At 44.1% G+C, this 21,772-nt stretch overlaps 1 protein-coding gene across 1 annotated transcript in view; it reads left to right on the top strand.

Annotated features, from left to right (window-relative positions):
- The window catches only part of TPCN1 (two pore segment channel 1), a 46,958-nt gene that overhangs the window by 9,650 nt on the left and 15,536 nt on the right, over positions 1-21,772 (top strand). The window contains exons 2-11 of the mRNA XM_010574292.1: positions 11,658-11,782; positions 14,335-14,511; positions 15,881-15,994; positions 16,254-16,384; positions 16,969-17,057; positions 17,661-17,695; positions 18,324-18,382; positions 19,180-19,279; positions 20,308-20,424; positions 21,404-21,528. Coding sequence (XP_010572594.1) covers positions 11,658-11,782; positions 14,335-14,511; positions 15,881-15,994; positions 16,254-16,384; positions 16,969-17,057; positions 17,661-17,695; positions 18,324-18,382; positions 19,180-19,279; positions 20,308-20,424; positions 21,404-21,528 — 1,072 coding nt within the window. The remainder of the gene's footprint in view (positions 1-11,657; positions 11,783-14,334; positions 14,512-15,880; positions 15,995-16,253; positions 16,385-16,968; positions 17,058-17,660; positions 17,696-18,323; positions 18,383-19,179; positions 19,280-20,307; positions 20,425-21,403; positions 21,529-21,772) is intronic.

Raw genomic sequence — 21,772 nt, 5'->3', positions numbered from 1 at the left:
CCGAGGCAAAGCCCCTTCCTTTCAAACACGAGGCTGGTGGCAGGACCTTATCTCTAGTGGTTGCAAAGGGGAAGACTTCAAAACATTGAAAATTATTCATATACTTCGAGATCGCACAAATGCATACAAAATGAAAATGCTAATGGAAGCTTTAAAGCTGTTGGAGAGACAGCAAAACGTCACAGTACAGACATGCCTGTGCTGGCTAACATGAAAGCAGCTGCACCGCTATATAGCGAATGAAGAAATAGAAACTGGGAGTGGAGGAAAATCACAAAGAGAAATGTGGTCAGCAGAGTTAAAGGTGCTCTAAAGGACTTGAGAAGTAAAAAGACATGTTAAGGGAAACCGGCCTGTTAGGAATTCAAGGTTGAACACTGGTCAATAACACTACAGGGAAGCTCAAGAACTACTGTATGTATTCTGGATTTGTTGAAAAGCCAGATGACCTGGTCATTGTATGATCTATTTTTCCATTCCCGCAGTAAATAAAGTAGAGATTAAGCAGCTGATTCTAAAGGTAGGCATTTAAAAATCAGCAGCTGACTTTTTATTCTTCCTTAAGGCTGCAGCTGAGGCAGTCTGAATGTTGCCGTGATAGTGACTTTCTTCCAGACCCCAAAGGTATTTTGCACCAGGCAGAAGATTTGCAGGCCGGCCGGCCAAACAAGGTTTCCAGGCAAAATAATGGGAAACCAGCAATAGCTATTCTAAAATCTGGATTTAAAGGATGGGTTTTCATGTCAATCAGTGCGGCTGTATGAAAAAGTGAGCGTCATATGAACCTGAAGTCATGCATTGACTTATTTTTTGAGGTTACAAGATAGACTGACAGTGTTTTGAGAAGGTATTTGTTTTGGCATCTGTGCGGCATTTTGATTGAGGAAGTGAGTAGTACGAATCAATGCTGTGTAGCTAATGGGTCTGCAAACTGGCTGATGGACGGGTCTCAAAATCAAACTGGTTATAGGGACTTGTTAGTGAATAGGTATGTTATTAGTAGAGGCTCTCACAGGGGTTACATTTTGTCCCTATGCCATCTGCAACATTTCTTTCTGATCTGGAAGGAAAAAAAAAAAAAAGAAGCAATTTCTGATCAAGTTAGTAGATGCCATAGGTTGAGGCCATAGTAAGAGTAGTGGAGGGGAGCTTAGTGATTAGAACTACTTAGTAAGGTGGATGCAGGCAAGCCACATGTGTACTGCTATGACCAACTGTAGGGTCATGCATCTACAAGGGTGGAGAGGGCTGCCTTGGCAAGCAGAGAGGCTGAGCTGAGTCTGATTTCACGAGCAATTGAGCTGAAAGTGAGCATGTGGGACACTTGTCCAGTGAGACAGTGAGTGTATTCCTTGGTCCTTCCAGTAAGAATAATGATTAGGGTAGGTAGGTAGGTGATGTTGCCATCCGTGCTGGCTCTAGAGTAATCGATGTGTTCATGCTTGGCGTGTTTCTAGTGGCCTTGCTCCAGCTCATCCAAGATCCAAGAGGCTTGAAGGTAGCTGCAGTAACTGGGTAGCAGTGGAATTGTGTCTGTTGGTGGAAGCTGGGGAAATTTAGACCAGGAATAAGGCATGTATTTGCAGCGTGGTTAATGTTTGTAATCACTTTGTAAGAGTTGGAGAGAGTTCTGCAGTGCTGGAAGACTTTCAAAGTCAAAGTTGTCCATTTTCTGAAGATACAGCTCTGTATGAGGACTGTAGGACTTGAGGTAAGGACCAGCTACTTGAGGGAAAGCCCTCTGGCAGCTGGTTTGCAGATGTCAGACTAATGGTTTAACTCCTTCCTTCCTCTCCAGCCATTACAAGTAACCACTTCAGTTCCTGCCAGCAGCGGTTTCTACCAAATGTGCAGAAGTCTTTTTTTTCTTAATGGAGAGCAGTTACTCAGCATTAGAGGCTGGGGTTTTCCCCATTCCTTTACATGCATCTTCCTCTGAAGTTGGCAGCTTCTCTTTCCTGGCTGAGACTCAATGGCGAGGCAGAGGAGATGTGGCAGTGTTGTATTTCAAAAGAACCGGTGCAGCGGAGTCTTGTTCTAACACGACAAAGTGCAATTACCTACTTCTTACTACTGTACCACAATAAATAACTTTCATTGATCTCAGCCTGTCATAGTAAGATGTTAGAGTTTTGCTATGGTATTGTTACTTTACTTAATTTATCTCAATTTCTTGCTATCCCTCTCCCTTTAAGGCAGAAAGGTCAGTATGGCACATACCTTATTACTGCCTACTCCATTCTAGTCCTGCTCCAGCACTAGTGGCCATGCGGGAGGTTTGTTTCCCAAACTAGTACTGGTTTCTCACGTAAGGGAAGCGCTTCCTCTCTGCTTCCCACTGCTAAATTTGCGACTTCCCCGGAGAGCTGCTGGCGGCTGGAACTGGCAGTCGGACCTGGCAGCACACTGCTTTCGTTAAAAAGGCCAGATTGCAGCTTAATCAAACGTCTTTCCAAACTGCATCAGGAAAATCCAAAGGCTCTGCTTTGGAGAATTGAAATGAGGAACGTGCTCTTAAAATGCTGACGCTGTGTTGTTACTGACACTAAAGCAGATCTTTAACATGTTAAAACCACGAGGCATTGGTTTCCCTTTTTGGAACAAAAGAGGAAATTCCTTCATTTAACAGGATGTGTTAAAGAAATGCTGTATCTGAGGGATTCTGATATTGTCTCTTTCCCTTTCTGTTACTTCCTTGAAAATTATGAATTATAAATGTGAGTGTGTGTGTATCTCATGTCTGGCCTCTCTCATGAGCCATAGCCTTAGGCAGAGCTTGTCCCTTTTGTTGTTGTTGTTGGGTTCAGCAAAAACTTTATTCCAATTGTTTTTTCCATTCAAAATTAGTTGTTTCACAGAGCCCCTCAATGGTTCAGATATTTAATTCCAGTTACAGAATAATTTTATCTCTGTGTCTGTAAAGCCTTTGTTGCTGTGATATGATCAGGCTGACGATTATAGAGCATATTAGTTGCTAAAAGGATGGGTAATGTAAGGTTGTAGATGATCCTTCTGTTGTGGCTTTGACTCCTCCTTTTTGTGGTGTGGAGGTTCATTCGTTAAGATCAGAAATAGAGGATATGAAACCGGCAGCATTTTGGCTTAACACACAAGCGAGATTCTTAATTGTACTTGCCTAATGCAGCCTTTCCTTTTATGTGAGTTTTACTGATTAAAAATGCTTTGGTTTTGACTTTGCAGCTCTGTTAAGAAGCAGGTACTCCTGTGTTACACGGTCTCAGATTGTGGGAGCGCCTGGTTCCGGCTGTCCTTACGGTATTTCAGGACTTTCTCATGCAGGAGGATTTAGTCACACATCTGTCAGAAAGCAGCTTTGTGGAAGAGGGCTTAGGCACGTGGTGGTTTACATGAGTGGCTGGAAGGTGGTACAGCTGAGGAGCAAGAGCTGGTGGGGTAGGTAACGTTATTCTTACAGGATGCAGCTCTGTGAATCGAGGAGTGATCCTCCCACTGTTGACTGCTGCAACGGCTTTTGAGCGGTGTGGTCTGGCATACTAGTGAGCTATGGGAGGCTTTTAAGGGTCAGGGCGAAGTGGCCCTTAAAAGGGTGACAAAGCATCCATCAGTTCATCTTCAGCCGCTGAAGCCCCTCGCTAGCCTAACTGTGGATCTCAAACATCCCAAAAGGGAGGGATCTGTCCTTCTCCCTCTTGCTGCTACGTATTCAGGAGTGAAAATTGTCCAGTGATCAAACATTTTCTGGTCAAAACTTCCCACATAACATTGCAAGAGGAAAAAAAAAGTGAAGTCCAGAGTGACTCAGGTTTGAGATCAAAGGAGAGCAGGTGCCCTGAAGAGACAAGGCAGTAAACTGCACAGATGAGGGTCTCCAACCAACCGATCTTGGCTGGTGTAGTAGGTAAAATTATCCTCATCCTTATTTTCTTAGAAGCCTTTTACTGTTTGGGTTTTTTTCTTCTTCCTTACAAATGTCTCTCTTTGTCCCCAGCAGGGTGGTGCAGGAAGTAAATGTCCGAGTGAATCGTCATAGCTCATCCCTCGTTTTGAACAGTTAGTGAGCCGCAGAGCGAACGGTTAACTAAATACAGGCTCTGACCCACTCCGAGCAAGAGCTAGCTGGAGGCATGGCTTCTGCAGAGACAAAACAATTTCCTACCATGCTTTAGCTCTTCTGTCATTGTGTTTAGCTTGTGCATCAGGGTTTTTACATGTGTGCAGTGCAGATGTTAGCAAGGATACAGTGGTCCTCTAATTAAACAATGCAGGGCTTAAGTAGTCTTCAGTATAAGCAGATAGGCAGCACAATTGATGAGGCAATAATACATAAAAAGTGGCTTACCATGCTGAGGGACATCTGCTCATCTTTCATGTGGATTCAGCTCCCTGTAGTGTGGTGGATGATAGCATGAAGTGAGCTCATGTTGATGCTGTAGGAACTCGCTGGAGTCTCGAATAAAGGCGAGGAAGGTAGACTTCAGTCACCTCGTACCACTAACAGGAAGTGGCTACATCCCTATTTTTAAAAAAACTTTTCTGTGTTAAATAGGAAGCTGAAGTGACTTTATTTCTTGAGCTTCACAGCAAGCGAGTGCTGTGAGAATATAGTAAGACAAAGAGCCCCGAGGCCTTTGCATATGTTTCTGCTGTGCCGTCGTCTCTAAGGAAGAGCATGACTCAGTTACACTGACTTGAAATATTCAGAAGTATATTATTTCTCTTGCAACAGAAGGGCTTGGCACTCCACTCTGTTGGAGGTGCCTTTTTTTTCCTAGGCAACAAAATGATAGTAAATTGTTTAGACTTCCTCATGGCTGTTAAATTCCTTCCCATAACACCCCCTGAAAACAGGACAAGTGCTAGGATATTTTGGGCTGCAAAGATCAGTCCTGCGATGCTCCTGTTGGCACAGCGCTGAACTGGCAGTCAGGCACTAAAGGCAGTGATTTCACTCTCTGTCTCTCTTACCTCTGAGATGTGTGGCCAAGTGCCAAACCAGCTGTGCTTTCCAGGCGGCTTCCAGCTTTTTTTCTCCCGGGTAGGTGAGTCTGGCCTTGAAGAGACAAATGCACACATGTTCATGCCTCAGCACTTGAAAAGAAAAGGAGCAGTTTCTTATCAATTGCATTGGAGCAGGGAGAGAAGATAAATCCTCTGGAGGTGAAGCTACATGGCATGTAAGCACTTGGAAGGGAAAATGCCATTGTTGGTGCTGGTACAACTCCAACATACTCGATATTTGAGGATCGTGCTGTTTCCTGGCCAGAGCTACTTCTGGGCTTTGCCTGGATTGTGTTATATAGTACTGCTAAAATCTTGGCTTTGGGATGGAAGGTACCTGTTCAGCTTGTGTTGGGGAAGGGTAGCCATCTACTTAATTTCCTTTTTTTTTTTTTTTTTTATTTTTCATGGAGTTGCATCTTTCGTAGTGGGCACGCCATGCAATTCAGCTGATTAGGGCTTTCCATGAGAGAGAAGTGTCTCTGGTTGGTTTTGCCAAGCAAATGCCATCCTCCTTTTGCAGCCTTGTTCAGCCTCAGGGAGCAGAGTCACTGAGGGAGCCAGCAGCTTTAGCCAGCACAGTGACCCGCACTGGGACAGGTCTTGTATGTGAGGTCAGGAGGTCCAGGAACCCCACAGGCAGCTCTGATGCTCCTGGGATCTGTCTTCTTCCCTGGGCACATGTTCAGTGTTGCTGGATGCCTGGTTATGTTTCTTTTAAACTGAAAGCTTGAGCTCTGTGACTAGCTGAGTTTAGGTAATTAGGTATGAATACAGTCAAGATGGATGGTGTAAGAAACAGGAGTGGTGTGGCAGTGAAGAATGCAGCAAAGCCTGAAAATAAATGGCTCCAGTTAAATAGTGCAGCAGTCATTGCGATAAGGGACTGCAACTGAGTGAATCACAGACTGCTTTGTGCCCTTTTTACTACTTGCAGAGGGATTGGAGCCTGCCAGCGAGATCCTCGTGCTGGTAAGTTCAGGTTATGCATCTGCGTTGACCCTTGCAGCAAACTTGTAAACTCCAGAAAGTCACATTTGCCTTGGACAGCCTGCACTCCTGGAAGTGTGTCTAGCTCCAATGGAAAAAGACACTGCTCCTGTGAGAAAACAGAGCTGGAAGTGTGTTCCCTAACGGGGTTCATGCCTCTTTCCAGAGCAGAAATAATGACTATGAGGGTAGGGGTAAATGGAAGACAGCAGTTCTTACAAACAAGGTTGCAAGAAGGAAAGAAAGGACAAAACTGGTACCAGATTGTATTTAATTAAGAAGGAATCTGATGGTTAACGGGCAATTTGGCCTTCTCTTTCCCTGTCCTTCTCCTCTTCTGTGGCCTGGTGGCTGGTGCACTGTGGAGTGTTTATCAGCTGGCACATCTCCGGTTGTCCGAGACGGTTACTGGAGCTGCCCGGACCACGTGCCCTGGACAGCTTGACTTTTCCCGACTGCGGGAGGTAACACCTTGCTTACTTTCCTCTCTTGCTGCTCCGGTGAATCCACCTGCAGGAACCTTGTAAGGCAATGTGAATGAAGATGCATCCTGTCTCCGAAGTCATGTGTCCTTGGCATTTCTTTTTTCAGCTATCAAGAGAAATTTTACTTGCACACGCAACTCATTAGATGAGTAACTTACATATTGCTGTCTTACATTGACTACACACATGATATGTAGCAGTATGAATGACAGATTTAACTATAAGAATATTTTTGCTGAATTATGTCACTTGTCCTGCCTTCCACACAGTTTGCAGAGTTCTGTCATCAGAGGTATGCTTGCTAAAATAGCATTATCTGGACAGGATGGCAACTAGCAGCTCCATCAAGACCTTCCTCAACCTTTTAGGAGAAAGCCCTGGTAAGTCTGGTAAAGGCACATGGCTTTGGAGACAGTGGAGGAGCTAATTAGAGGCATCTCAGTCTGTTTCAGTGTAACACCATAAAAAGTGTGTGCTAGCTAGAAAGCAGAACATCTGGCAAACAGGCTAATGAGAGCCAGACTGGGGGAGCTCTGAGGCAAATGCAAGAGCTACCCTGTAGAGTTTGTTTATAACTCTTTGAATTTGTAGGAGGTTACTAGTTTGTTGGATTTTTAAAATTATTATTATTACTTATTAAAACAAATGCAGGCACTAAAGATCAAACAATGAAAGTCTGAATTTGACATGTAATAGGCTGGCTGGGAAGGGTGATTTATCCCTTGTTCCTGTGAACATTTTCTGTCCCTTATTCCCCTCTTGGCTCTGCCCTTGAGATCCCCCGTGGCCACATGAGCAACTCTGAATGAGAGGAGTTTGTTTGTGTTCTCAGCCAATGGAGAGTTTTTCCTTCCCCTAAGCAGAGCATTTGTTTTGCAAAGGGAGAGGTTTGGGCTCTGGAAAGTTTATGCTCTTTCTCTTTCTTTGTTTTTTTGTTTTTTTTTGTTTTTTATTGTAATGATGACATATGGAAACTATTTACACAGGAGCATGCTCTGCTGCACTGAATGGAAATGTTGGAGTCCCGGCAGTATCGTTCCGGATGCCTTGTGTAAGCAGCCAGCTGGTTTTGCTTTTTCTTTTTTTCACTTTTCTTTTTTTCCCCCTCCCTCTCTCCCTTTTCAGTGAACGTCTGGGATAAGTTACACAAGTGTGGAAGGAAGCTTTGCCATCTGTGAACAGCTCAGTTGGTCTTGCTTTTTCATGCCCCTTGTACTGTGAACTTCACAAATATCTGTTTTCTTTTTTTGCTGGGGGTGGGGGAAGACTCCTTGCTGTGACTAGTCAGCACTTTGACTCCTTTCCCATTAGTTGTTCATGTTCACTGGGGAGCAAATTCTGCTATATGCCAAAATAAGAGAGCATGGCACATGAAGTCTTGCTTTACCACCACGCTCATGCTTAAAAGCTCTTTGTCCCACATCTAAGCCTTCCAACAACTTGCACTTAGAAACATTCTGCCACTAGGACAGTGATAGGGAAACAATTTAACTGAAGTCTGAGCCACCTTCCTCAGAGGGGAGGGGAGAAAACATTTACTTCTGCAGAGAGCAGAGGAAAATCGTTTGTGCGTAGCTTTCCCTTGAGGAAGCTGCAAAATTGAGGGTCGGCTTTCGGAGGAGAGGGAGGGAGGAACTTCAGATCTGACTTGTCTCCCTCTCCCCAACTCTGAACACAAGCGTGCCTGCTTCCCGACACGGCGGCTGTCATGCAGTGGAGAGAGCCGCCTGCCATCTACTTCGAGGATTACGGGAGTCCTGTGGAGAGATCCTCCTATCTCATTGAGCTCAATACTAATGGTAAATGCCGTCGGGGATGTTCGGCAGCACGAGCTGAGCGGAGCGGAGGTTGCATTAGTCTGTGTCATTGTTATCATGGGAGCAGCTGAGGAAATTAGCTAGCTGGAGGGCTGCCAAACAAACAGTCAGAGGGTTGCTTTTCAAATTTATTATTATTTTTATTATTATTTATTACGCAGATGATGCTGTTGCCTCAGGGATGCTAGATCAACCTTCTGGTACCTGATGGGGAAGGAGCTGATCCACAAAATGCAGCTCCCCACCGGAACACTTCACCAGTACATTTTCTGTTGTCTGTGCCTAGAAAGATGATGTCTGGTTTAGACAGGAGGAAAACGTCTTGGTTTCTAGAGTTATTTTTTGTTTCTGATTTGCATCTTTGAGTGCTGTTTTGTGTTCCCAACCTTGATCTCACTGGGACATCTCCTCTGTTTCAGCTGCAAGTCCTCTGTGTGAAACACAGAGAGCGGTCCTGTTTTTTTACTGTGGTGTATCTTTTCCTAGTGTTGATCCTTTTCAAAGAGAGGTTGGTCTTTGCGAAAGAACTACTTCAGCATTAACGGAAGTTTTAGCATGTTTTGGTAGGGTACATTGTTTTGGTGTTTTGTTTAATGCTACAAACCTTTGCTGATTTGACCACAGTATGTTTTGATGTACTTAAATTTCGTATATACTGTAATGCTCCAATAACACGGTAATATTTTAAGCAACCTGCTTAATATGTCCCTCTTCCCCAGAAGAGCTAGTGCAGCCAAGGTATTGATTCTGTGCTTTTTCAATATCCCCTGAACTGTGTGAGAAGAATCACACGCAGATTTTTCTCTGAACGCTTGCTGTGTTTTGACGGGGGAGTTCTGGAAAGGCCTGAAACTCCAGCTCCTGTTAGTGCCTTCACAGCTGTTGATGGTTTGAGCCAGGCATCCTGCAGCCTCACCCCAGCCACCAGATAATGAAGGAGCTGTGGGTGACGTGCTGTAGAGGTCTCCGTGTAACATCGTGGATGGCACATACGGCTCTGGGCATCTTCAGACGGCAGGTTATGCGTGGTAAGAAGAGGTTGCGCTCTCTGCTCCGATGTACCAGTCACTTGTGCGCCTCAGCAAAGTCTGGGGGTGTTTGACACCTCTGCGCCTGTCTGTGGTAATGCTTGAGGTCTTTGAGGCTGGGGGCTGAAGGCCACTTTGTGCTCTGCCTCTACTGTGACCCGGTTTAGTGCCTCGCAGAGGGGAAGGCAGGCAGGATGGGGCTGCAGTGTGTTTCCTCTGGCAGCAAACGACCTCTTAGGATGGGAATGAGGATTGGAAAATACTTGTCTTCTGCACAGTAAAGAACTTCAGCAGTGAGTCCAGGTTCTGATGAAGATGTGCTCCTTCTGCAACTCTGTTAAGCATTGAATGCAAAAAGGTTTTTGCTATCAGGCTGCAGTTTGAGGGAGTCTGTCTTTTTGAAACACACATACAGGAAAAGCTTCGTAAATAACATTTAAGAACTTCTCAGAGCTCACAATATAAAGCTTCTGATTTTTGCATATTGCTGTAATCTTTTACTTAAAAGGCAAACAAACCTAGAAGACTGCCATCCAGTTCTGTGGATAAATAAAATCTCTGTTATTCCATTTTTTCAAGAACCATGCTCATTCAAGGTGTAAAAGCAGTGTGGGGGAGGAATCAGCCTCATTCAAACATTCGTCCAGATTTTGAGTGGTATTTTAAGGGTACGGGGGAAGCAACGAAGAGAAATAGGCTTAAATGCTGCAGGATTGTCAGCAATCTGAGTATGCAATCTGGAAAGTCTTCACAAATCCCAGATAAATGTTATCTTAATTTGATTTGAGGGTGGAAAAGGCAGCTGTGGCTCTACATTGGGGAAGGGGTTTCTGATTTCTTCCCACTGCCTGCCTTTCTGCCAGCAGCATGTGGTGCCATTTCCCTTGGTGGGTGCAGAGTTTTTGGCATGGACTCTTTCTCCACTCCAGAGGGTGTTCTAGAAAGACTGAATCAGTAATTCAATAAGGATTATTTTGTCATTATTTTGTCATAGCAAAGAGATGCAGCAAATCTTCAGCAAATTGTAATTTTTTTCCCCTCTCTCAAATAACTTCTTGTAAGTCAGAGAGAACAAGCTACCGCATCACAGCTTCAGTGCTCATAAAAAGAGGGAAATCAGCACTTTTGCACTGGCAAGATCAATTTTACGTGTACCCTCTTTGGGAACATGAGGCACTGGAGGAGGGAAGTCTCCACTGAGAGCAAGAACAACCATGTGGTCTGGGTAATGATTGAAACTCTGCAGAACTGAGTGCGTGGCCAGCTCCGCCACAGGTTTCATGTGTGGCCCTAAGCAGGTCTCACTTCTCTGGGGTCTCTGCTCAGTATTCTTTGTCAAAGGTGCAAAATAAAAATTCCAGTCCCAGAAGAAGAAAGCAAGCGACATTCCCTTTTTGAACAATTCTTGTCTTCATGCATGTTTTTCATGTGTCTTAATAGCACTGAGGCTGCTGAATGCAAAAAATGGCAAGTATTGTGGAGTTTATGTATGTGGCCTGCATAGCTCTCCCATGGGAAGGGCACTAGTATGTGTTGCTATGCTTGGGAGTTGCTTTTTGCAGTTGAATTGTATTTTTTTAAAAGAAATCTTTAGTTATGAAATCTGGTACAAATGTTCAGTAAAGCATTGTTTTATAGTGCTTTATTGGTGAGAAAGACACGCTGTTAGAAGTTTCAGTATCAGTCTATGGGATATGAACAGAAAATTAGTCTTGCTGTTTGTTTTCATCAGAGGGGTATTGGTACTTATCTGCATCAAAGAGAGTGTTGCAAAGATGCATTGTTTAATGACTCTAGAGAGCTCTGAAAAATGAGGCTTTCTACTAAAAATACTGACTGCTGCTATTAGTGTACTATGCAGCTTCTATGCTGAGACCGGTTTCCCTTGCCAGTGGTAGTCCTGTATTCCATCCTTCTGTGGTCTCTCCTACCATTAAATGTGAAAAGGCAGTGTTCCTTTAGCAAGCCTACTTTTATTTTGTGGGTTGGACATCCTTGGAGACTTCTAGCTGTTAGCTGCCTGTTTATGGTTTATGACTGCTGATAGTATGCTACGAACATGACAGCACAGATCTCCTGAGCCAGGAGACCTGCTTATAGTATTAAATAGGATGCTGTCTCCTTTGATTATCTTCTGGGAGCATTCCTGTGTTGAAGTGCTGAGTTTGAGTGTGTCTCTTAAAAGCTCCTACATGGGAAGAGTCAATTTGTCTGTGTACAAGCTGCCAGTTTCCTGGGTACTCTGCCACCTCTTGATACTTGTCTCTGGTCCCAGTGCCTGGCTAGTTTGCATGCCTCCTGATCAATCTCAGCTCTCCTAATTGTAAATCAATTTTTCTCTTATTGTACTGGTGCAGATGGAGGTAGCTATGACGTTATTAATGATGCATCCAGCCCTGCTGCAGGAGACTGCTGCGCGCAGCAAAGCTCTGCCCGACACAACTGGGAAATGAACTACCAAGAGGCAGCAATCTACCTCCAGGTGAGCCCTGCTGTTTGGTGTTTTGTGTGAAAAATGGACTTCTGAAACTATGGTAGTTCTTGATTATAAGAAACAAAGAGCTTCTGTTTGATGTTAAAAATTTGGTGCTTTGCAAAGGAATCTGCTTAAAGAGCAGGGTGATGCTGGAAGCACCATCAGATGGGCTCTGGCAAGTCATTTGGGAGCAACTGAACAAGCTACCCATCCTCTCCCATCTCTCCCAGTGTGAAGGACTGCAGTAGTTGAGGGATTCAGCACACGTTCATGCCACCTTGCCATGGAGATTTCCGTAACTTGTCATTTCATCTCTTCAGTCACTCCGAGGTGAATGGTCAGTGCTCTCCTGGAGACATCTCGTGTTCTGAATGTGCAGGTCCTAATCCTGCCTTGGCCACAGATTTGGTGGGTGGTCCTGGGATGTTCATTTAGCATCAGTCAAGCCCTTCAGGTCATGTAAGACACAAGAGAAGGTAGAGGTCTTGATTTCTTGATTCAGAAAGCATACTGAGATTAGGATCAGCCCAGGAATGAAATTTATCATATTTTAAAAGAAAAAACAACAAACAAACAAAAAAACCTCACCCATGCTCCAGTCACAGGAAACACCATCATTACTCCAACAATGGTATAATATTTTTAAGATTGATGTAGAGTCTGGTGTGATGAATTAGCTATCAAAACTGAGCTTCTCTCAGAGCTGTCCAGTCTGAAGTTGTTGCTGGTTCCCTTACTGTCCTTCTTTCCTCCTTCTCTTTGTTCCCTTTCAAAGGCTCTGCATTGCAGCTTGACATGCTTTGGACCCGGTTAGTTTTTTTGCTTAAGCCACTGCAAGGTGATTGAAACCATTTGTCCCTCCCTGCTCCTACCCCACAGGACTGAGAAGTATTGCTTCTCTGACATTTTAAAACTGAGTAGGCTTGAACCCTGGTAATAGTTCAGCTTTGTCATGTGCTAGAGCAGCACTGATAATATAATGGTAGCTCCAGCCCCTCCTGGGCTTTTGTTTAAACTCATGATTATTGGAGATGCTCTGCAAAGGGTCATTGAGTTGCTGCAGTGTCTGATGGTAATGTACGCAGCAGGCTTGGCCCTTCAGATGCAGATTATTCTTGCTGCTGCTTTGAACAATGGTCATGATGACAGTGTCCTTGAAGTAGACATAACTTAAAGAGCATGCAGATTGTTTATTTGAACCAGTAGCTGCAGGCAAGAGTGTCTTATCTGAATAAGAGGACTTTGCTGTCCAGCAACGTTTTGAATTGCTTCTCTACCAAGAGGCAGAATTTAGATTATTTTTCATTCTGCAAGTGTGTTTTGTCAGGCATGAATAAGAATGCCCTGCTGATCTAAGCTAGCATTCTCTTTGAGTGGGGGGGCTTGCATTTTATGGAGCTTGCTGCTGGGTTTTGTCCTGCTTGCAATCTGGCTCACTGACCGGGCAGTGTTTGTTTGTTCTTAAATAGAATGTGAGCCTGCTTGTGAGACAAGTAAGTGAGAAACATTTGAAACCCTCTTATGAATTAGTCTCGAGAATGCTTCACTTCTTAAAGGAGATCCTGTTTCCTGACCTTGTTATCCATTTGCAATCACAGTTATTCCGCTTTGATAGTAATAACTTACTGTCCTTAGAGTAATTGTTTACCTGGAAATACGTTAATTTAAAAAAAACAACCAAACTTATTGTGCATCTGTATGTCCCAGCTGGGAAAAAATGATCTCTTATGACTGCTTCCAAGAGGCAGCAAGTTTCCTGTGAGTGACAAAGGCTCCCTTGCTTAAACTATTGACTCAAGAAAGAGAAGCTGTTGGGTGGTTCTGCATGAAAAACCTCTAAATTCTCCCCAAACTAAGTTTTGTCCTAGAGGTAAAAATAGTAATGATGTAGCTGTTTAAAAATCAGTTGTAGGCAAACTGTTAAGATGGAGTATCTGACCTTTTAATGTTAATTAAGCTTTCTAGTTAAAAGGGAATGACAAATCAGCATAGAGACTTGTTAATTTTTCATGGAGTCTGTCTTCTCACATTCCTGAAGGAGAAAACACTGTGTGTGCTCCAGTGTTTTCTCCCAGATATTTTGCAAGGCCAAGATAAGGAGGAGCAACTGTCAGCCAGGTGCCCTGGAGCTTATCTGTGTGTTTTCGTGTTCTGTCCTGGAGAAGTTTAATCAAATGAGTCTGCAAACATGTGGAAGTGGTTGCAAGTAAATGAAGTGCTGTGTTTATGTTGGGATGTTGACTAAAGTTTCTTTGCCTACCTTTATAAACTCTCGCAGCACTCTTCCTTATTTTGAAAAGGCTCAAGGGTTTCTGAAGCAGGAGTTTGTGGATATTAATGAGTTTCATTACTGAAATATGCTTATGAACAGAAGGAGATGTCCCAAGTGTGTGGAGTTCATTCCTCAATAAACAGATCAATGTCAGGCTGTAAAGTGGGAATAGTCTGTTGGGAATTGTATCTAATCCTTATAAAAGTCTGCATTCTTCATGTGGAAAGCTCTGTTATAGTACCAAGAGTCACTAATGCTATTCTCTTCTTTATTCCTACTGCCTTAGGAAGGAGAAAATAATGATAAGTTCTTCACTCACCCCAAAAATGCCAAAGCACTTGCTGCCTACCTCTTTGCACACAATCACCTTTTCTACCTAATGGAGCTGAGCACAGCACTGCTTCTCCTGTTGCTGTCTCTCTGCGAGGCACCAGCTGTTCCTATGCTCCGTCTTGGCATCTTTGTAAGTACTTTGGGGCAAAATGAAGAAGTCCGCCTGTTTTGCAGTGGTGGGTAAGAGGAAAAAGAAGGCTAAGCATGGAGGAAGAAGGTAGTAGTAGGAAAAAACACCTGGCCTTGTTCTGTAAATTGGTTGACAGCAGATATGTCAACTAGCAAAACATCCTTTCTCCATCTGATGTGCATAGACCACAATGAAAGTGACACATTTCATGTTACCAGTTTGTGCAGTTCTTAAATTTTGTAACTGTTAGAGAATTGTGTGGTTTTTGCTTTTCCTTGAGGTAACTCAAGAATCTGTGTGCTTTGATGGAGTAGTTTTAAAGTCATTGTCAGGGTTGGTGCCATTAATGCAGCACCACCACTGGTTCCTAGAACACAAACAGATCTGAGCCTGGGACAGGCTGCTAAACCTTCTCCCGTCCTCTCCTCCCAGCGTTGTGAGGACTCTTTTTAGTGTGTCTGTGTGTGAGTGACTTGAAGTTTTACGTCTAACCTTCACAAAATTTAGGTTGAGAGAAGGGATACACAAACTGATGTGTAACGTTGTTGGTCCACAACCGCTTCATGAGGTACCGCTGTCAGGCACAGTGCTAGGAGCTGCTGTTGCTGGTGGGAGAATCTACATCTGCTTCTGGAGCTGTTAATGGCACCCTAGGACCATGCCAGGGGTGTAGAACAGCCTTGACAACCCTCGGGTCAAAGCATTCCTCAAAATGAGTCAGGGCTGCATAACTCAGTTTGGGTTTTGAGCTGTGGCTAAAGCTGAGGTTGTAAGAAAATACTGGTGTCGTCTTTGTGGTGCATTTTGCATCTTCTGACAGGGAAGGGGTCCTTCAGCACTGCTAAAAGCAGTGTTCTGTTCCAGAGCTTGATCAGGACCCTGTCTGTGGTTATCCAGAATGTCTGGTTCAAGAGAAAAGCCTTCTCTATGTAAATGCTCTCTGCCCCACAGCTCTCCTTCCTGCATTTCACTAAGAAAATTACAGTCTCAATCTTTTAAAAGTGTTTCTGCTCAAATTCCTGATTGCTGGTGTCTTGCCCTTTTGTTTCAAATGTATCGATACTTTTTTTTGATGTGTTATTCAAGTCCAAAAGGGATGTGGATTTCAGGAAATTCTGGGCTGATACTGGTTAGGGGAAAATTGTACAGGCTTTAATAAAAGCACAAAGCAGTACGTATAGAAACTTTGAAAAACAGTGCTGTGCTAGATTTAAGAGTGGCCTTGGGCTTTCCTGCATGTCACAGAGCTGTGCTCAGACTGTTGTCAATCCCACATGCTTCTTGAAAAAGGAAGGGCAGAAGTGTGGCCTCTGATGTGCTGCTGTTTGTAATCAGAAGCACTGGTTTAAGCTTTACTGTATTGTAACAGGTCCATGCAACCCTGGAGCTGTTTGCGTTAATTGTGGTAGTCTTTGAACTCTCAATGAAGATGAGGTGGCTGGGCTTCCAAACCTTTATCAGGCACAAAAGGACTATGGTAAAGGTAAGTTGTCTGTATGATTGTCAGTGTTTCTCCTTCAGCATCTTCAGGAGCCAAAGAACCAGATTAAATATTGGCCTGTACTGTAGCAGAGATGACTTAGCCGTGTGTCCCAGCTGCCAAATGATTCATGTGAGATCTCCAAGCTGTCCGGGACACCTCCCATCCTTAAAGTGTCCAAATAAATGGGTGGTCAGTGAGAGCTTTGCCTTTCCCAGAATGAGACTGCAGCTGTGCCTCTCATTAAACCCCTGTTTTGCAGACTTGCGTGCTGTTTGTACAGTTCATAGAAGCCATCGTGGTGTTGGTACGCCAAACCTCGCACGTCCGGATAACGAGAGCTCTGCGCTGTATCTTCTTGGTGGACTGCCGTTACTGTGGTGCCGTCAGAAGGTGAGTGGTCAGCTGGCTGGGTTTTCTGCTGTCATGCTTGTGACTAGGGTGGAGGAAAAGCACTCTGATCCTGCAGACATCTCAGGAAAATAAGTGTCTTTCATGGGCATTTCAGATCTCAGAGGTCTTTTGTAATTGTGATTGAAGCGTACCTAGTGTCTTTCCTATGTAGGGAAATTTCACAGGTAGTAACTTTGGATGCGATCACGGTACACAGTGGTTATGTGTACTGTCCTCAGATGTATAAACTACCTCAGAGAGCACAATGCGTGAATGTGGCTGTGTTGTTTCTGGCTCCTAGGTTTGCCTGTAGACTGCACAATGAATCACAGAGCTAGTCTTTAGTCTGGAGAAGTCAAGTTGACAGGGTGACATTAGTATTGTTTGCAGTACCTGAGAACTGATTGCAAAGGACAGATAGGTAGCTTAGAAACAATCTTAATTTACCTAGCATTCTACTTTTAATCCCTGGAGGGAGTAGGAAGAAAGTCCTCAAGTATGGTGTGTTGTTGGGTTTTTTCCCCTGCCAACCCAGAGGAGAAAACATGCAAGTTTTTGTTTATTAATGTTTTCTTATTTTTCAGAAATCTGCGACAGATCTTCCAGTCCCTCCCACCATTTATTGACATTCTTCTCCTCCTGCTTTTCTTCATGGTGATTTTTGCCATCCTGGGTGAGTTGTATTTATGGCAGGTGAAGTGATGCTCTTAACCAGTTACTGTCCAAAAGCAGCACAGACAGCCTGGATGAATATAAAGCTGATCAGATTCAGAGTCCTGCCAGGATCTTCCATTTATCCCATTTCATCTGCCGTCATCTGGAAGGCAGAATTAAAGATCAAAAAAATCTAGAAGCTGGGTATTTGATTTTGAGACAAAGGTCCTTTTGACCTCTTCCAAAGGATAGTCTGTGGTATGTGTGTTTGTGGTTTCCAAGCTCTGTTTCCATCAACTATTCCTCAATCTTGTAAGTATAATCTATGTTCCCACGAATGCATGTGTCTGTAGTGTACCTGCTACAGTCCTAGACTCAAACCATCCCCAGAAAGCTTGTTTTCTGAAAGACTCGGTGAAATACCGATGACGCATATTGGCAAATCTGTATGGAGAAGCCCTTCCAGATACTTTTCATGGTGTCAGAGAGGGGTTACTCTTAGTGTTACCTTCTTTTCGGGAGCAGACTCACCACTCTACTGCTTGACATTAAACAGACTTTATTTTTGTTTGTACTTCCCCCTTTCTTCTCTCCTCCTCTGCCTTCTCTGCTGCTTCTCTAGGTTTTTACTTGTTTTCTCCCAACCACTCAGATCCGGTGAGTATCGCTGATTTTTTGAACTGAAGCTTGAGTCCCATTTTGACCAGCTTGAGAATCAAACGTTACTGTGTAGATGTAGCTTATTCCTGTGTGGTGGCCTGGGAGGCCAGATGCTAGCTGGTCAGAGGCTGTTGGCAGTGTTACCCTGGTTTACCCCCTGCTGGGAAGGAAGACGGTGCAGAGAACTTCCTCAAAGACAGGATGTCCCAAAGGGAACGTTCCCATAGTTGTTCCTTGTTTTTGTTGTCTTAATTCCGTCAAACGAGCCACCTGCCACTGTCCCCAGGGGAGGAAGGTATCTGGGTGAAAGCTCGGCCACCTCAGACCGTGGCTGTCAGACTCTAGCAGCCACGAGTTCCTGCTGCTGCCGAGGCTGTAGCTTGCTAGGAGTTACTACTAGAAAAATGTGTAGATGAGCTTTTGATTGTTTTAACTCTTCACATGCTATCTCTAAGGGACCTTTAAAAAGGATTAATGCTGAAGTGCCCTTTCCCTAGGGGAGGCATCAGGGACTTGTAGAAGTGCCTGTATTCAAGTGGGTGGGTGGGCTGGTTGTTTTGTTTTTTGAACGAAATGTCACTATGAAATTCTGCTTGCGTTTTGTCATGGGAGTTTTTTCTTTCAGTACTTCAATACCTTAGAGAACAGCCTCGTGAATCTCTTCGTGCTTTTGACCACTTCAAAGTAAGTTCATGCTTTTCTAGCTCAGTCTTTCCCCTTGTCCCCAGAGAAGTCTAGCAGAGGGAAGAGTTTATTTGCAGAAATGCTCTGTCTCCAAATGTGACCCCTTTCCTCTGCATGAGAGAGAGATTTCCTGGGTCAGCCTGCATGGGAAGAACTGGTACTTCATTTTGTTTTAGGACACTGTGACCTCAGATGCAGAGTTATCTCTGAGTGACTCAGGCCACTTCATTGCTGTGAGGGCAATAAAGGAGGAAACGGCTTTATTAGGCCTTGGTCCAAGAAGGGAAAGTTTCTATTTGTGCTCCTTTGTCAGTCGACAGTTTGCTGTTGTGAAGTAGCTTCCTATTCCTCTGCTTCGGTTCACCTATCTGCCAGGAAAGGGGGATAACAACAGTAGGTAAATATTGATCTGCTGTCAGGGAGAGCTCTGAGGATTAGGAAATTAGCACAGGATGGAATAAATCTTAGATTGTAACACTCTTACACCAAGGCTGTATTGCTAAGTATCAAAGCACAACCCTTAGCCACGTTACAAATCCCCTTTGACCATTTCGTTTTCCGGATGTGCAAGGAATGTGCTTTTCATATTTATCTTTTTCATCATGCCTCCATGTTCTTGCTGCTCGTTGCTAGGCACAAACTTCTGTGTCATGAGCAACCACACATTTTGCAGAAATGTGCAGATCTTTGGATGTGAGTTTACACACACACCCCCATGTCCTGTGCCTCTTGCCTTTGTAGTGGGAAGTGTAACGTGAGATATTTGGTGCCTAAACTTGTGTCTTTTTCGGATGCAGTTTCCCTGACGTGATGATGCCATCTTATGCCCGGAACCCCTGGTCCTGTGTCTTCTTCATAGTGTATCTCTCCATTGAGCTGTACTTCATCATGAACTTGGTGAGTTTCTTGTTGAAGCACTTGACTTCTCTCTGCCTGACTTTGGAGCTCATTGCCCAGCAGAGTTTCCCTATTCCCAAGAGTGCTCTGTAATAATCTGAGACCCTTTGGCAGAATACTTCTAGAAATGGCAGCTTTGCTACACAGAGGAGTCTTTTAAAGTTTAACCACAAGGTGTTGAACTAAATCACAGGAAACAGAATGATACGAATATCTTTCAACTTCTCTCACATTAATATCATGCTTGGAGTGACATACTCAGTTGCATGAAATTTATTGTCCTTTTCTGTCTTAATTATTTATCGTAAAATGGCATTTTATTATCTGGGCTTGCCTGAAATACTTTGTAAATCAGTTTGAAGGGGATGGAATTACTAAGTATGGCAGGACTTGAAGAGTGCTGATAACTGCAGTGTGAGAGCATGGCTGCTGTGCTGGCGTTGCTTCTCACAGCATCTAGACAGGGCCAAGACCAGCTCAGGTGAGGATGTGAGCGGTGGAAAAGGGGTTGTCAAAGGAGTTGAGGAATTCTACAGCTCAAGGTGAGTGATTTGATGCTTATAGGGGGCTTGGATTTCGCTGCTGCTGTCCTAGATGGAGGGTTAGTTTTGACATGTGTTTGCCAAAGCTCCCGTGGAAGGGTAAGTCCAGAAAGCAGCCCTCAAAACCCGCTTTCCAGGAAGAGATCAGGGCATTTTAACAAACCTTATGATACTGTTTTCTGTTGGCATGTGTGGGGTTTAGTCTTAGCTCTTAAAACCACTAGTGAGCGTTAGGAGGCCAGAAACATCTGGACCTTTTCCAAAAAGTGGATCAATGTGTGTGCAGCGTGCGTGGCGATCCTTTTGTGGGATCCCGTATGGCCAATGGGCCCTTGCTGACTACATTCTGTCTCAGTCAGTGTAGCGCTTAGTAAATTCCTCCTGCAGGCAGTGCGTCTTCTTGGCTCTAGATGTTCCTGACTGTTCGAGAAGCACTGGCACAGGTAGCCACAGAGTATGCGGATCTCTCCTGTCTTCTCTCTGCAGCTTCTCGCTGTTGTGTTCGACACTTTCAATGACATCGAGAAAAGGAAGTTTAAGTCCTTGCTGCTGCACAAGCGCACAGCCATACAGCATGCCTACCGCTTGCTGATCACCAAACAGGTACAGGGCCCTGCAGGGAGGCTGAGAACAGCCTGGGATGCGGCAGGAGGGGAGGTCAGCTGTGTTTTAAGAACACAAGTGGTCTGGAGTGTTTAAAGAGCATGTTCCAGAAAAGTTGATTTATATCTGTTGACTGTAACCATACTTGCCAAGGGCTACTGTTTTTTCATTGTGTAACTTGTTTATATCTGTTTCTGGAGAAAACACAAAGTAGTCTGAATTTCAGACCCATGTGAGGTTATGGAAGTGTCTTGATAAAATGAGTGAAGTTTGTTCTGGAGAGCATGCAATCATTGATTTCTCTCTGATTCAGTGTGGGTCACGTGAGGACTTGCTTCTCAAGCACCAGTACTTAGAAGAGGGGTTGGTTATACATGTGAATGTACAGTACAGTTGCTAGATACTGCATGAGTAAATGGTGCAGAAACAGAAGTAATTCACCTACAAACAACTCTTTACAGGGACAGAGCACTGGGGGAGAGGGTTGATTTCTTGCTTAACTTGTGGAGCAGGAAGAGAAATAAGGCCCCAAAATAACTAACCCACTTCTAGTAGATTAGTTCATGTTTAGGGCACTTTCATTGTATGAACAGTTCCTGAGGAATAGCTGATAGTCTTAATAAAGTGCCAGTAATGGGATCTGTTAGGCTCTCTACTAATTTTTGCAAGAAGAGTGCTTGAACTCTGTTGCTTGGGGTGTCTAGTTGGACAATTTTCACATGATAGGGCAACAGGGAACAGCTCTGCATTTGCTGGAGGGACCGACTGCCTCTGTGCAGTTTTCTGATCTCTGTGCTCTGGGATAAGCTCAGTACGTTAAAGTAATAGCTTAGAGTACTTTTGGGGCTTAGTTATAATGGCATCTTACGATAATGTAGAAATCCTGCTTAAAACAAATCCAGAGTGAGAATTAAATACGCTAGCCTCTATGTGCTTCTGCCTGATGTCGCTGCTTATGACAACATTCCCTTGTTTCTAGAGGCCGTCTGGAATTTCCTTCAAGCACTTTGAAGGGCTGTTGCGGTTTTACAAGCCTCGGATGTGTGCCAGAGAGCGATATCTCACTTTCAAAGCACTGAATCAAAGCAATACTTCTTTAGTCAGGTAGGATGGTCTTACTGCTGCACCCAGAGCAGGGAGGTTGCTTCACTCCCTGAAGCTAGGCTGTACTTCAGAGAGGATGGCTGGGTTTATGGAAGGAAACTTGTCTGGGATGTGGGAATAGAGTTACGTGATTGAAAGGATTTGTCTGGGAAGCAGGGAGCTTGGAGGTGTGGGTACCCTGAGAGTTGAGGTTTTTCTTCAGAGGTGATGGAGTTCCTGCATGCCCTCTTGTGGATACAGCGAT

Source organism: Haliaeetus leucocephalus, unplaced genomic scaffold (assembly GCF_000737465.1).
Source record: "Haliaeetus leucocephalus isolate CR32 unplaced genomic scaffold, Haliaeetus_leucocephalus-4.0 Scaffold13, whole genome shotgun sequence".
Classification (NCBI taxonomy): Eukaryota; Metazoa; Chordata; class Aves; order Accipitriformes; family Accipitridae; genus Haliaeetus; species Haliaeetus leucocephalus.
Note: the sequence above shows the minus strand (reverse complement) of the source record. Positions and strands in the feature narration are given on the sequence as shown.